General features: G+C 44.1%; 1 protein-coding gene across 3 annotated transcripts in view; it reads right to left on the bottom strand.

The window, feature by feature from the left end:
* Positions 1-206: 206 nt before the first annotated feature.
* The window catches only part of PTPN1 (protein tyrosine phosphatase non-receptor type 1), a 42,855-nt gene continuing 28,401 nt past the window's right edge, over positions 207-14,660 (bottom strand). For all 3 annotated transcript variants that reach the window (XM_054173471.1, XM_054173474.1, XM_054173473.1), the window contains 7 exons: positions 13,592-13,692; positions 10,863-10,961; positions 6,934-7,071; positions 5,064-5,273; positions 4,223-4,384; positions 3,314-3,549; positions 207-697 (listed from right to left, as the gene is read on the bottom strand). In XM_054173471.1, the coding sequence (XP_054029446.1) occupies positions 490-697; positions 3,314-3,549; positions 4,223-4,384; positions 5,064-5,273; positions 6,934-7,071; positions 10,863-10,961; positions 13,592-13,692 (1,154 nt within the window). In that variant the 3' untranslated portion in view covers positions 207-489. The remainder of the gene's footprint in view (positions 698-3,313; positions 3,550-4,222; positions 4,385-5,063; positions 5,274-6,933; positions 7,072-10,862; positions 10,962-13,591; positions 13,693-14,660) is intronic.

Here is a 14,660-nt window from a genome sequence, read left to right as displayed (position 1 = left end):
ACAAGCAAGTTTCACTTGTGCCTGGTGTTGTTCTGAAACCCAAACAGAAATAGAACTGGCTTTTGTTTGTTTGTTTTTAAAAAAGGCTAAAAACAACAATGTGTTGTAATTCTTCTAGATTGTAAAAAAAAAATATATATATATATTTAAAAAACAAACCAAAAAAAAAAAAAGGAAAAAAAAAAGGGGGAAAAAAATAAAACCAAAGAAGGAAAAAGAGACTATTTGGCATTTTCTCTGCTTACTCCTGAATATTTTAAGGCCCTGAGATTAGAATATTATGTTCTTGGGACCACAGGGCTAGATAAAACCCTAGTGCATCATCAATTCTCTCTATAAGCCCTTACCAAAGTTCTGGCCTTTCAACCTAAGATCTACTCCACTGAGCCGAGGCTCTTGTGCCTCCATTGGCTTTCTTTCAGAGAAGCTTATTACAAACCGATCAGATCGTTGGTGTTTTCTGCAGGGTCGATCTTGCTGGCACGTCCATCAGTGAAAACACACCCTGTAACAGAGATAGGCTCCTGCTGTGAGGAAAGTGAACATGCAAATATTCACTAGAAATGGCTTCCAAGTCGTCACCACGTTCTCATCCTCCTCTTCTGAGCTTTCTGACTTCACCGACTCCTCTTTGTGGGGCGGGAGACGTAGACTTTCCCCAACAGTTCTCCTCCGAATTTCAGTGTCCTGACTAGTGCTTAAAGAGAAAGGAAGAGATGCTCAGTACTGGGTTCTCCAGCTAGGGAAGAGGCCATGTGGACTCTCTCAAAAGCATGGCCTCACCCACTGAACACCAGAGGCAAAACTGGACATCTCTCACTAGCAGGAGCTGCAGCAGACAACAAACTACTGTCACTAGCTATTACAGTCGTGGCTACTGAAGTACAGGTTTAGAATCATAGATTGTTAGGGGTTGGAAGTAACCTCTAGAGATCACCTAGTCCAACCCCCCTGCCAAAGCAGGATCACCTAGGCCAGGTTTAGAACAGTGCTTGTCATCAGAGCCATGCTTAGAAATAACGTGTGCCCCCTACAGAATCAGCTGCCTTAGTTTTAAGCACTGCCTGCTTCCACTGCTCATCACCTGCACTGAGACAGGCCCAGTCAAACCTACAACCAGGTCAGAACATTAAGGTTCTAAAAATCAAGAACCCACCCAAAATGTCAGAAAATGATGCAAATGTGGTTCCCTGTGCAGCTGTAACTTAGAAAGAGTTACTGCAGTTGACTTCAATGATGGAACTGAAGATCTCCTCCTCTTTAATATTCTCTGAACATGGTTTTGTTTCCAGGCTCCATCCCGGTGGCAGTATACTGACACCCAAAGATAATTAACCAAGTAGCAATTTTTATATCTACAACTTCTTCCAGCTGAATTTAGGGAGCAGAGCATCTCCATGCTGTGAGAAGCAGAAGAGTGGTAACCAGAGGGAGATGCTTTGCAGGGGGATTTCCTAGACATCTGCTGACAGCTTAAATATAGAAGAACTCAGGAATCTTCCATCCCAGACACTGGAATATCTGGGCAGGAAAATAGATGTGCTTAAGACTTCTGCTGCTTCCCTCATCTCTGCCAGCACAGCATCCATTTCCTATCCCTCCATTTCCTCCAGCCTGACACCTTGTCCCACAACTTTTCATGTCAGAATCATTCTCTGCTTTCTATTCCTTCCTGCTCCTGCCCAGCAAGTTTCACTTTCTCCCCTTCTACACTCACTGTCCCAGCCCCGAGGACAAGAGTGATTGATCACAACGGAGTTCTGATCCTGCAGCAACAGTACTGGTATGGAATGAGGGAACTCCAAATCCTGGCCTTCCCTAGTCCACCTGAACCATGGCATAAGGTAGGACTTAACCTCAGCATGGTAGAAAGCTGATAGCTAGTCAGCTTCTACAATCAATGAAGACAGGCAGTTCCAGAGGATGACTCAACTCCAGCCTCAGACAAGGCACTATAATAAATAGAATTAACTGAGCCTCTGAGCTCTTTCAAGCTGGACATGTCTTATGTTCATTTAAACCACACTGTGTAAACTATTTCCAGGAAATCATTTATTTGCTGAGAAATTCAGATTTATGTGGCTAATGAGGAGACACAGGACACCAGTTTAAATCCATCAGGCATGGAAAGCATTAGCTGGCACCTCACATGCTGGGTAAATACTCTGGTAACAGAACTATACTGTCATGGAAGGAAGAAAGAGGAAGGTGATACCATTCCAACATTCCCTTCTTTGGTAGCTAAGCCTCCATTTCTGTCTGCTCCTATTTCCAAGATTTCCTTTCTACTTAGTAAAGATGTTTGGAATTGGTGTATTTCATTTCCAAAAATCTCCTTGAAAAATCCTGATCAAAGCACTGTTCCATGCTGAGCAGGGAAACACTTCTGCTTTATCTGCTTGACCTCCAGCAGAATTTGCAAGGAGTTAACAGGGTCTCAGCCCCTCTGCCATGTAAAACTAAGAAGAGGTTTATTCTACAGAAAGATTATTGGAAACACACCTCCCTACTCTCCATTTCCCAGATTAGGTCTATCAAGCCTGCCAGCTGCATCTGTAGGAGAGGCTCTGGAGTCCTCTGGACAATACTAACATTTGGTATTTTATTCCAGTATTCCTATGGGAAGCTGAAGATGGCTCATTAGGAGACCATCCAGTAGGGGAGCTTCAAGCTTCCCCTCGTGTGTCTTGGGGCTTTTTCCGGTTTGTTCTGCGTGGCATTCCTGTGGTAGATCTCGGTAAAATCGGTTCACCCGCAGGACGCCAGCAAGAGCAGGGCCTGCGGGTACCAGCCAGCCCCACGGCACAGCAGGAGTGACACCTAGTGGCCTCTGCTCCTCTGCCTCCTGCACCCAGCCTTGGTGCCGTCTTTAACGTCGTGACAGTGACAGGTAGAAAAGCTCTCTGGAATGAGCACCCTCTACTCCTTTCATCAAAAGCTGCTTTGCCTGCAATTAATTTCACATTCTAAGTGTGGCCCAGTTTTCAGCCACATGACAAAGACCACCCCCTTAGTGGAAGAGCTCCTCTGTAACAGCACATCGCAGGTAAACCAAGGCTAAGCCAAATCATTGTGCTGTCACTTCTTTTACTCTAGCAGGATCCCCTAAGAGACCCCAGCTTGTTGGGGGGGCAACATTACACGAACATGAGACCTTTCCTGAAAAGACTGAGTTGGAACTGCTATTACCCTGACTCCACCAAGGTCTGTTCAAGCACATCTGTGTGAAATGCCATTTGTGAGCTAATGTCCTACAGTCTTTCAACACCACAAGCCAAGCAGAGAGTCAAGAATAGGAAACCACATGAATTACCTGTCTGTGATCAGTGACACAGATGAACAAGCTCTGCCATCTGGAACCATCTCTTCCACAGTCCTGACGGAGCAGCTGATCTCTTCCTCTACTGCTTGATGCTTAGGGAAGAACTCTGCGTGTTCGTGCATCCTTCCATTGTGCATCTCGGAGGTTCGCTTTGGTGGTCTGGGGGGCGGTGGGGTATGTTCAGGTGGTGGGTCCAGGTCCTCATTGGAGAGTTCTTTCCACTGTTCCTTCAGAGAAGGAAAAGCCCCAGTAAGCTTTTCTCCATTTCTTTGCTGTAAGCTACTAGAACTTTAAACTTTAGTATAGCAGGGTCTTTGTACTCTACCTGTTCTTTCATTCTTAGAGTGGCTGTTCATTTGCATTGAAAAAAGGGGAAGAGAGAGACAAGAACTCCAGATCTAAGCTACATGCAGTACACAGAAGACATCTGCTATAAATGCAGCACATTTTAATCTGCTTCTGGAAAATTTCAGTAGCACAAAATAGAATCTGTGTTGCTAGAATCCTGCATACCATAAACAAAGGATTTATACAATCATAGGATTGTTTCGGTTGGAGAACATCTCTAAGATCATTAAGACCTAACACCACCATGGCCATTAACCATTACACTTCAACTTCTGGCATATTAGAACATTCTGATTATCTGAAATGGAAGACAAGGCTGATGCAGCACATTTACACTCCAATTCCAGGGCTGAAAAGTAACCCCCTCTTATACTGCAGGGACTGTTTTGAAGATTTTTGTATACAGTTTATGTTGTGAAGCACTGAATTTAAGAACCCCATAACATACACATTTATTGAAGCTAAAGTTTCTTGCTATTCCCTTCATCTAAGGTATCTGCCACAGTTAAAGCAGAGCTGCAGACATCAGGCTGTGCAGTCACCAATACTCACTTGGACTGAAGCATCTCCCATAATGAATTTTGCCCCCTCAATAACAGCCAGGTAGGAGAAGCGGAGCTGATCGGCTGTCTGTATGAGCCCCATCCTGTACTTCCTCATCTCCAGCAGAACCTGCTTCACATCCACAGAAGAAGGATCTTTCCGTTTGTCCATCTGAAGACAAAAAAATTGAAACATGCTTGATGCTCTGAAGAGATTCAAGAGACACTGACTCACTTTGTAGTAGAGCCTGCAGACTAGCCTCCGTGTTCCAGAATTAATGAACTAGCCATTTATCTCTGTGAAGGCAGAGCGGGGGAAACACCCTGGGCCTCCAAATGTTTCCTCTTTGCCCTTTTTTTGTTTTTCTTGTTTTGAAAATAGAATCAGGATTTCAAAAGGGCATTTTAACCTAGGCCTGACTTCTGTGCATGAGCTGCTCTCACACAGTCACAGAATAGAGCCAAGTGAACCCCAGTTTTGTCTTAAAGCCAGGACAATTTCTCCTACCTACAGGCAAAGCTGACTGTAAAAGGAAATGTTAGGTACATTTTGTGTTGTTTCAGGATAGTTCACCCTATTACTTAGCAGAGAGCCAGTGGTGTTTATTTTGACCCTTCAACCATAAGGGTAAAGCTTATCTTTAAAAATCACTGTAAAAACTACTGCTTTTCTTCCCCAGACTCAGTTAAGAGCGAGACCTACCTTGGAATACACTCCCAAACCAGACTATGGGAAATAGCATGAAACCACCCTGCCCAGAATACAGCACAGCCCCTCGTAAGCCTACAACAAACTGTTCCTCAGAACCCCATTGCAGCAGGCGCTTGGCACCGGAGGAGGCAGCTCTTACCAGCAGCAGACACGTATCCACCAAGCAGAATGTTCCTGATCTCCCGATGCCTGCGCTGCAGTGCACCACCACAGGCCCATGCTCAGGGTTCAGGGAGCCAGACTCCCTCACTTTGAACAGGAAATTGAGGAATGAAGCTGGTGACTCTGGGACGCCAAAGTCAGGCCACGTAGTATAATGAAAGTGCAGAATCTCTCTAGTTTCCTGTGTCTGCAAAAACAGTGTTTAGGAAGCCTTTTAGCTCGGAGTCATGACTCAGAAGTATTCAAAGCACAGTTTAGTTGCCTACGGCAATGTTCTAACCAGTGAGCAATTCCATGTCCATTTTGCTAGCACCCACTTATGTATTTAGAAGGACAGCTTTAGATACTGGACATTTGTACCTTTAAGTCTATTTCAAATTTGTGCCTTTGGAAAAATTTCAGCTACTTCCTTTGAAAATCAATCTTGTCTCCCAGAGAATGGAGGTGTGTGCCCGCTCACACCACGCTGCGTCTTCGCAACAGCTGACTTAAACCCAAATGACAAAGTCCCGGTCTGAGGGAGCTTTTACAAGAAACTAACAACAAACAATCCCCTCTTGTGAAGGTCTCCAAGCTGAGCAAAGAATATTTGGTAAGTAAATTACTTATTATAATAAACATGGTTTAGTTTTTCCTGTACAGTTCAAATGTTTCTATCACCACAAGACGGCAGGCGCTATGGCCCTCCAGGTTTTAATGACAGAGTATCACTTGGAGAATGAAGCAGCTCAAGTTATAGAAGCCCTCTGCACTTCTGCAAGCAAAACCCTTACACTATGACAGCTGCTTAGCCACAGGTTTGTTCCCAGCCTGAAAACCTTCTTCCAAGACTACCACAGCACTGGTACTCACATCCTCCTCGAATATTGAGCTGCAACCATCAAACAAGTCTATGGCAGACATCACAGCTCATACACACCACAAACTACATCAATTAAATTCTTACTCAGGCATAATTCAATCAAATTCGTATCTGCTCTCTCACATTTCCTGGCAGGATGAAGCATGCAAGATGCTAACATACAAACAAAGGAATAACTGTGTCTTCCAGTAGCCAGCAGAACAGAACTCAGCTAGCACATCACACACACACCTAGACCAGCACCAGCATGGGCCTCAGACACTATCTTGAATGACCTGCATGCAGTGCAAGTTAATGGTGTCCTTCCTTAGCCAGGCTCCCCAAGGAGCTTTAGATTAGCTCTCACTACTAATCTAAATACGGGGCAGTGGTGAAGAGGAGAGGGAAGTAGGAAATGGCATGCCTACTTTTATTTTGGTACTGTGTAAAAGGAAAAATAAAAGAGGAAACAAAAAAATAAAAAAAGAGAAGAGTTATTTCCCTTAAAGCTTAAAACTAAGCTAAAGTGGCCTGATCCTTGTACTGAGCTCCACACAGCTCACTGCAGGGCCAGGGCGAAAACAGCTCCTGGACTAAACCAAGGCAAAACCCGAAGACTTACACCAAAACCTAAAAACAGACCTTAGAAGAAGACATGGGCCAACAGGCAGCTTAAGTGACAGGAAGAGCAATCACTTCAGCTCTAAGACAAAAGCACTGGAACACCTGGAGCACCTGCTAAGCGATTTCCTGAAGGGTTCTCTGGAAGGCAGTGACAAAGCTTCTCACTCAGTTAATGCCCAAGATACGAAAACGACTGTCACTTCCCCAGATATTTCAGGGTTTCATTTCCAACAGACACAAGCCAGAGGCTGAAGAACAAGCTCAGGAACAACCACCAATTCCAGAACAAAGCCTGCTGTAATTCCTGAGCATGTTTTTTTCAAGACCTTGTTGATGAGGAGAGAGAGTGAAGAATCTGCCCAGGCCTGGTTTCTGCACTTACTGTTAGGTTTTCCAGCTCTAGCTGTCGTACTGTGTAATAGGATTTTATATCTTCAGATATCAATGTTAGCTTCAAGTTTGTGTCTTCAAAAAACATTTCTTTCTCCTCCTTCCGTGGCCAGTACTGTGCACACTTCACCTAAAAGCAAACAGGACACATATCACATGTCAATTATAGAATAGAATAGAATAAATAGAACAGACCAGGTTGGAAGAGACCTTCAAGATCTTCGCGTCCAACCTATCAACTAATCCAACACACCTAATCAATTAAACCATGGCACCAAGCACCCCATCAAGTCTCCTCCTGAACACCTCCAATGATGGTGACTCCACCACCTCCTCAGGCAGCCCATTCCAATGGGCAATCACTCTCTCTGTATAGAACTTCTTCCTCACCTCCAGCCTGAACTTCCACTGGCACAGCTTGAGACTGTGTCCTCTTGGTCTGGTGCAGGCTGCCTGGGAGAAGAGACCAACCTCTGCCTGTCTACAACCTCCCTTCAGGTAGTTGTAGACAGCAATAAGGTCACCCCTGAGTCTCCTCTTCTCCAGGCTAAGCAACCCCAGCTCCCTCAGCCTCTCCTCACAGGGCTTGTGTTCCAAACCCCTCCCCAGCTTTGTTGCCCTTCTCTGGACACGTTCAAACAAGTCAACCTCCTTCCTAAATGAGGGGCCCAGAAATGGACATAGTACTGAAGGTGTGGCCTAACCAGTGCAGTGTACAGGGGCAGAATGACCTCCCTGCTCCCGCTGGCCACACTGTTCCTGATGCAGGCCAGGATGCCATTGGCCCTCTCGGCTGCCTGGGCACACTGCAGGCTATGAAAGGCAAAGAATAAACAACCTTAAACGCAACATTTTCTAACAAGAATTTCTCCATCTGCTTTTATGGTGAGGACCAATTCTTGTGTAAAGAGTATCAGCCTTACTTGGTGGTGCAGAACCACATCACCAGTGAATCTTCTGTATGAATCAAATTATTTTGACCTGGGCTGAACTCATGAAAAGACCCAAGGCTGGAGGATAGGTTTGATCAGGTATAGCTCTCTCTCTGTTTTCTCCATGCAAGCTAGAAGCGATGACATCTAATCTAATCTAGCCGGTACTTATTTTAGCTCGTGTCAGAACAAACCAACCAAAAAAAATCCAGCAACTGTCCAAGTATAAAGCTCTCCAAACACTGCCAAACCCATGAAATTCAGCCTACTCTGCATTTTATTTTTCTCCTGTGAAAAAAAAAATAAATAGATAAATTGTACTTCAAAAGAAGAGCTGTTAACGAGAGCAGAACACACTGTGAGCAGCGTTCGGAGCTCCATGAATAAGCTACACAGAGAACTGCAACATTGCTAACTTCCAATTGTAACACCAAATGACATTTTGGGTCACTCACCACAAAATTAAAACTAGGAATGAGATCATTTTGATTTCATGTGGCAGAAGTGCCAAGCAAAAAACCCTGCATTCAGCAGACATTCCCATTACCTGCTTCTGATTGAATTTCAATTTTCTCAGGAAGCTTTCCCAGGGAGCTTAGTTTTGCAAAGACTGTTGACATGCTAGGACCTCATCTGAGTCAGCCAAATGGAAAAGCAGCACATTTTCAGTGTGCAGGGAAAAACTGGAACTCAGCAGCAGCACAAATAGGCAAGTCTGCAACTACATTTCTGGTTAGGCTGGGAGAAGGCCTGCTACTTCTACTGCAAAGCACAGCTCCTCCGGAACGGGACTGTGACCACCATTTGCCTGTGCCTGAATGTGCACTAAGAACTGGATACTGGACATGGCCAATGCCTCTTTTATTAAGCAGCAAATATGATTTCAAAGTTGAAGAACTATGAAAAAAGAACAGCATTCTTAAGACTAAGATGATTCCTGAGAGCATTCAATAAACAAGAAAACCCTTCAATATTCAATTCACAGGTAGACTGACACTAGTTTTGCTCAGACTAATCCTAGTTTTTACTCAAAGCACACCCTCTAATTTATAAGAGTGTAGAATGCACTTAGAATCCTCTGCACTTTTCTTTTGGTATTAATTTTTAAGAGACAGGAACTGGCTTTGTGTCTAATTTCTCCACCAAATGTGTCTGCAAACAGTATTTTGTCGTGCTCTGCTGTAGGTCCCCAACTGCTGTTTGCTGAGAAGTGTGAGCAGCCTGCCCTAAGGGATCCCACTAATTCACTTTGTTCTGAGCTATTGGCAATGCAGAGGATGAGCAGGAACAGCTGGAAAGCAAGAAACTACTGAAAAATATGGTTACTGCATCTCTCTTAAAGATCAGAATTCACTTGTACTACAAAAAAAAGCACCAAGCACTCAAAACTTAACACTGAAATTTATTCAAACACAAGAATTCTCCTGATTATTGGGAATTGTTTCCTGATTATGCAAAACAGTTATCAACCAGTGAATATCCAACCTACTCACTAGCCCTCCTTCAAAGCCTCTTTATATTCACAGCACTGTAACATTCAGTCTTAAAAATCACTTTTGCCTCAAATTTCCACAGTTGTCCAGTTTAAGACTGGTACCTGTGGAATTGGTCTACAGGCAGAACTCTGACCCATGGGTGAAAACCATGCCTGTGATGGTTCCTGTTGTCTCCATCATCAGAAAGGCTGAGACATTTCCTCTCAAGGCAGCAGCTACTTCACATGCCAGGGGAATCAAAATTTTCAATCTGTCTGAAGGTGAATTATTTAAAATAACCCTATTGTTGTTCCCCTTCATCTTCTGCCTGTCTTGTCTAATGTAAACTTCCTAAAAGGTCTGGACAGAGCTTAGCCCACTGCACTTATCCTAGCAAGTAAAGCATTGGCTTAGCAGCTGGCCACACCACCCAGAACATCATTGCTGAGGACACATACCAGGTGAAGCACTTCAATTGTACCTCCATTCTCCTTGGACCTCTCATGAATTTTGTGAAACAATGACACTGGTGGAGAATCAATGTTCCTTGGTGGCAAATTTAATTATTAGAGCTCTTACTGCTTGAAGGAGACCTGGAGTCAAAGTGCTTCTCTGACTACTCCAGCACCGTTTTGTAATGCTTGTGAATGAATACTTGGTGTCAATGACCTTTGAGAGCTGCAATCTGCATACACTGAGGACTACCTCCAGACACCCAGGTTAGCAGTAGAGACCAAATCCTCATTTGTATGGAGAGTCACATTGTCTTCATGTCATCTTTCAGCCAAATTCAGAAGAAATTAGGACTTAGCATTACAAACTGCACTAAGACCAGTTCACTGGGGATTCAACTGTAGGCATAATTAGAATAGAATCATAGAATCAATAAGGTTGGAAAAGACCTCAAAGATCATCCAGTCCAACCTGTCACCCAAGACTTCATGACTACTAAACCATGGCACCAAGTGCCACAACCAATCCCCTCTTGAACATCTTCAGGGCTGGTGACCCCTTCACCTCCCTGGGCAGCACATTCCAATGGCCAACAACTCTGTCTGTGAAGAACTTTCTCCTCACCTTCAGCCTAAACTTCCCCTGGCACAGCTTGAGACTGTGTCCTCTTGTTCTGGTGCTGATTGCCTGGGAGAAGAGACCAACCCCCTCCTGGCTACAACCACCCTTCAGGTAGTTGTAGAGAGCAATGAGGTCACCCCTGAGCCTCCTCTTCTCCAGGCTAAACAATCCCAGCTCCCTCAGCCTCTCCTTGTAGGGCTTGTGCTGAAGACCTCTCCCCAGCCTCGTTGCCCTTCTCTGGACACATTCAAGAATCTCAATGTCCTTCTTGCTTAGGTAAAATTACTTGTGGTTATCTCCTTCCCATTGTTGGCGGGGTTGGTTTGTTTGCTTGTTTTTGTCTGTGTTGTTATTTGTGTGGGTGTATTTTTTAGCGCCTTTGTTTTAAAGGCAAGCCCTAAACAAGCAATGACCAGAGCTAAAACTGGCTAAGTACTTACGGATCCCTTTTCCATCACTCTGTTCAACATGACAACACCACGGCATTTCTGTTCCCAAACCATCTCCCAGAAGTGACCACAAGTATTTGGCAAAGGTCCCTGCAGAGACAGAATCACCAGAAATTAGCATTATTTTCTGTTAATGCCAGTGCAATGTTCCCCAGTAAAAGTTACTGCACTAGGCAATACATTTAGACAAGTAACTTCTCATTTCAAACTGTACAAAAATGCAGTGATACAGCTGTAAGTTCCATTTCCCCACAATGAACTTACTCATGAAAGCACAGTTAATCTTCTCCACACCCCACACCCCCCCCAGAACAAGAACAGAGAAGTAGTCTCATTTGCAAGAAGAGAACTGGGAGTGAAAATGCTGAGAGAATTTTCTTAGGAAAGTTACACAAAAATAATGGAGAAATAAAACTTCATTGACTGACTAAAAGCAGAATTAATGACCATATTAAACTCCTGTGCAATGCATTTTTATTCATAATACTTGAAAATTACTAGACTGAGAGGACAAATGTTCCACAGACTGAAACAATGCCTGAGCAGTAACAAATGACGTGGTTTTCCAGAATCTTCGTGGATCTGCTTTGCACTTTGGCCACAGCAACCCCATGCAGAGCTACAGGCTGGGGTCAGAGTGGCTGGAGAGCTCCCAAACAGAGAGGGACCTGGGGGTGCTGATTGACAGCCGCCTAAACACAAGCCTGCAGCGTGCATCCTGGCCTGCATTAGGAATAGTGTGGCCAGCAGGAGCAGGGAAGTCATTGTGCCCTGTACTCTGCATTGGTTAGGCCACACCTTGAGTCCTGTGTCCAGTTCTGGGCCCCTCAGTTTAAGAAGGACATCGAGACACTTGAATGTGTCCAGAGAAGGGCAATGAGGCCTTGAGAGGCCTCAAGCACAAGCCCTGTGAGGAGAGGCTGAGGGAGCTGGGATTGTTTAGCCTGGAGAAGAGGAGGCTCAGGGGTGACCTCATTGCTCTCTACAACTACCTGAAGGGTGGTTGTAGACAGGAAGGGGTTGGTCTCTTCTCCCAGGCAACCAGCACCAGAACAAGGGGACACAGTCTCAAGCTGTACCAGGGGAAGTTTAGGCTGGAGGTGAGGAGAAAGTTCTTCACCCAGCGAGTTATTAACCATTGGAATGTGCTGCCCAGGGAGGTGGTGGAGTCACCATCCCTGGAGATGTTCAAGAGGGGACTGGACGTGGCACTTGGTGCCATGAGGTCTGTGGTGACAGGTTGGACTGGATGATCTTTGAGGTCTCTTCCAACCTTAAGTGATACTGTGAACAAAATGATGACTTCTTTTAAAGGCTATCAGTAGATTTCTGCATAATGCTCTGTCTGTGCTGTGCTCCTTTGCCTTTTTTCTGCTTTAAAACCATTGCTCTGAATTTTGGGCAACGTAAACCAGCAACGTTGTGCTTCTCGTGTTCGCTGCTCCTCACTTTGCTCAAACACAAGGGCAGGACAGGGCACCCAGAAAGCATGACTGGATTTAAATAAAGCCATCTGATCCCATGAAACTCTGTGTCAGAACCAGTAACTGGGACCAGTCAGCTGTGCATCTGCCTATTGCACATAGCAGTTGAACCCTCTGATCAATCTCCCCTGTAACACAAGAGCTGTGTGCACAGAATTGCTTTTATATTGAACACTGTACTGCACACTTCTTCCTTAGAAGATTTATCTTTATTCTCTAGAAAGAGGAAGGAAGAGCTGCTGCTTTAAAATATTAATTCCAGTCTACCTTTATCTGAAGTGAGGGAGGAAGAGGTGAAAAAAAAAAAAAGGGAGGGGGGGGGGGGGGGGGGAGAAAAAAAGTGAAGATTAGAGATCAGGACAGTTTCCAAGGAATCAAACAAGGATTCTGGAACAGCTGCTATCAGAATAAAACAGATGTGATATACAGATAGGTGTGGAATTCACAGATTCAGTGAAAAACAGCCACTTTCCTCCTGCTCCCCAAACTCCCCATCACTAAAGTCTCTGCTCCTGTCTCACATAAAAGGTAGAAGCAACAGCACTGCCCAACTTACACCCTTTGGAAGCTGTGTTATTAGGGGACACATTACTTGCACATACAGCAGCACCACTTGCAGAAGGACATTTAACACAAAGTACATGGTGGAACACATTGCTTATTTCAAACAGAAGTTCAGGTGCAAGAAATTCCCCAAGACATTTTAGTTACCTTCTGCCCTGCTCAACATAACACACAAACCCCCATTATATTTCAAAGATGTTATTTCAAATAGGTTTTGAACATCTTGAAGTTCATACAAATAGTTCTGCACCTGTGAAGCCCTCCTGTTACATGAGGTTCACCTCTGTTCAGGGAGTTCATCAGGCAACTTAAGACTAGTGGTCTAAAGCCTTTATGCTGACCTTCCATGTAAAGTGTGACTGATCTCCATCACATTTAAATGTTTCATAATATAATCTAACAAGCAAATTTCTGCAAGGACATCAGCTTCTAGCCTAGATGGGTCTGAAGTCAAATATACAAAGTGGCCGAAATATTCCACAAGAAGTCAGTCAGTGCTGACAGGAAGTTGAAAGCAATAGGTAACATGGCTGTAAAATATTTATATATGCACAGATGTTTCTATACACTTAACTAGCTTCACATAAAGAAAGCAAACAGAATAAGGCTAAAGAGAACTCAAGAAAAAGAACTCCAACCATATGATTTTTATTATGCTCTGCCAACAATTACCTGGGTAAGGATGTAGCTCCTTTGGGCCTCTTCCATTTTTATCAAACTAGCATTGATATAGTCATTGTCACCTTGGTTTAGCTTAATTCGACTGTGATCAACTGCAGCATAATTAGAAAACAGTGGTTAATGACTATGCAACACAGCAAAATGCATGAACAACCTCATCAGATGTTGGGATCAAAAAAGCTGAGCTGTCCTGAGGAACTGAAAGAGCCTAATGCCTGGTAGTGCAAAAGTGTTCCCTGGGCTTGTTAGCTCTGGAAATACAGTAAGGGTACTACTAGAGCAGCACTGCATCAAGGGCAGTGAACAGAAGCTGCACTCTGGTCTTCCAAGAATACACAGCAAGAATGGAAGTAGTTGCATCTGAAGGAATCACAACAGCAATCTGCAAACTAGATCACACTGACCTATTTGGACAGCTATTGAGTCACTGGTTTTAACTAAATCTAATTACACAGCTGTTTATCTTTTGCAGCTCAAGCCTTCAAACCCAGCTTGTTCGAGGCTGTTCAAGGTTTGCCTGAACATACACCCGATGAGCAGAACACAGACTTGCTGCTCTTCTTCAAGACATTTAGCTACTATTCCAAACCCAACCACACCTAAAGGTTCAGAAAGGAGGATCCAAATTCAAGAATGACAGTGGATGTAATTTCCTTGCTTGTCAGCCTCAGCTTGCTCCACTTGGGATTGAAAAAAACCCAAACCACTGTCAGAAAAACCACACACACGAGTTCCCACATTTTGCAAGAAAGCCCAAAAGACTGGGACTAGAATTACTTCAAGGCAAAAAAGAACCATTTGTTACTCACAACCCCAAGTATTAGAACTGCTTAGGAAAGCAAACTGCCACATTACTGCTCCTAGCTGATTGCCCCAAAGACTTCAGTAACTTTTAACCACTAAGTATAAAAGTTTTCTGATATACAATAATGTTCTTGTCTTGGAACAGAAGACAAACATCTGCCCAGTGACAGAGACTGCAGAAACTCTGCATTTAAAGCAGGCAGCAGTGCTGTAGCACCCTTCAAGAGCTAAAGAAGTCCCAGAACAGTCACTGTCA

The sequence above is a fragment of the Dryobates pubescens genome, chromosome 26, assembly GCF_014839835.1.
Source record: "Dryobates pubescens isolate bDryPub1 chromosome 26, bDryPub1.pri, whole genome shotgun sequence".
Classification (NCBI taxonomy): domain Eukaryota; kingdom Metazoa; phylum Chordata; class Aves; order Piciformes; family Picidae; genus Dryobates; species Dryobates pubescens.
Note: the sequence above shows the minus strand (reverse complement) of the source record. Positions and strands in the feature narration are given on the sequence as shown.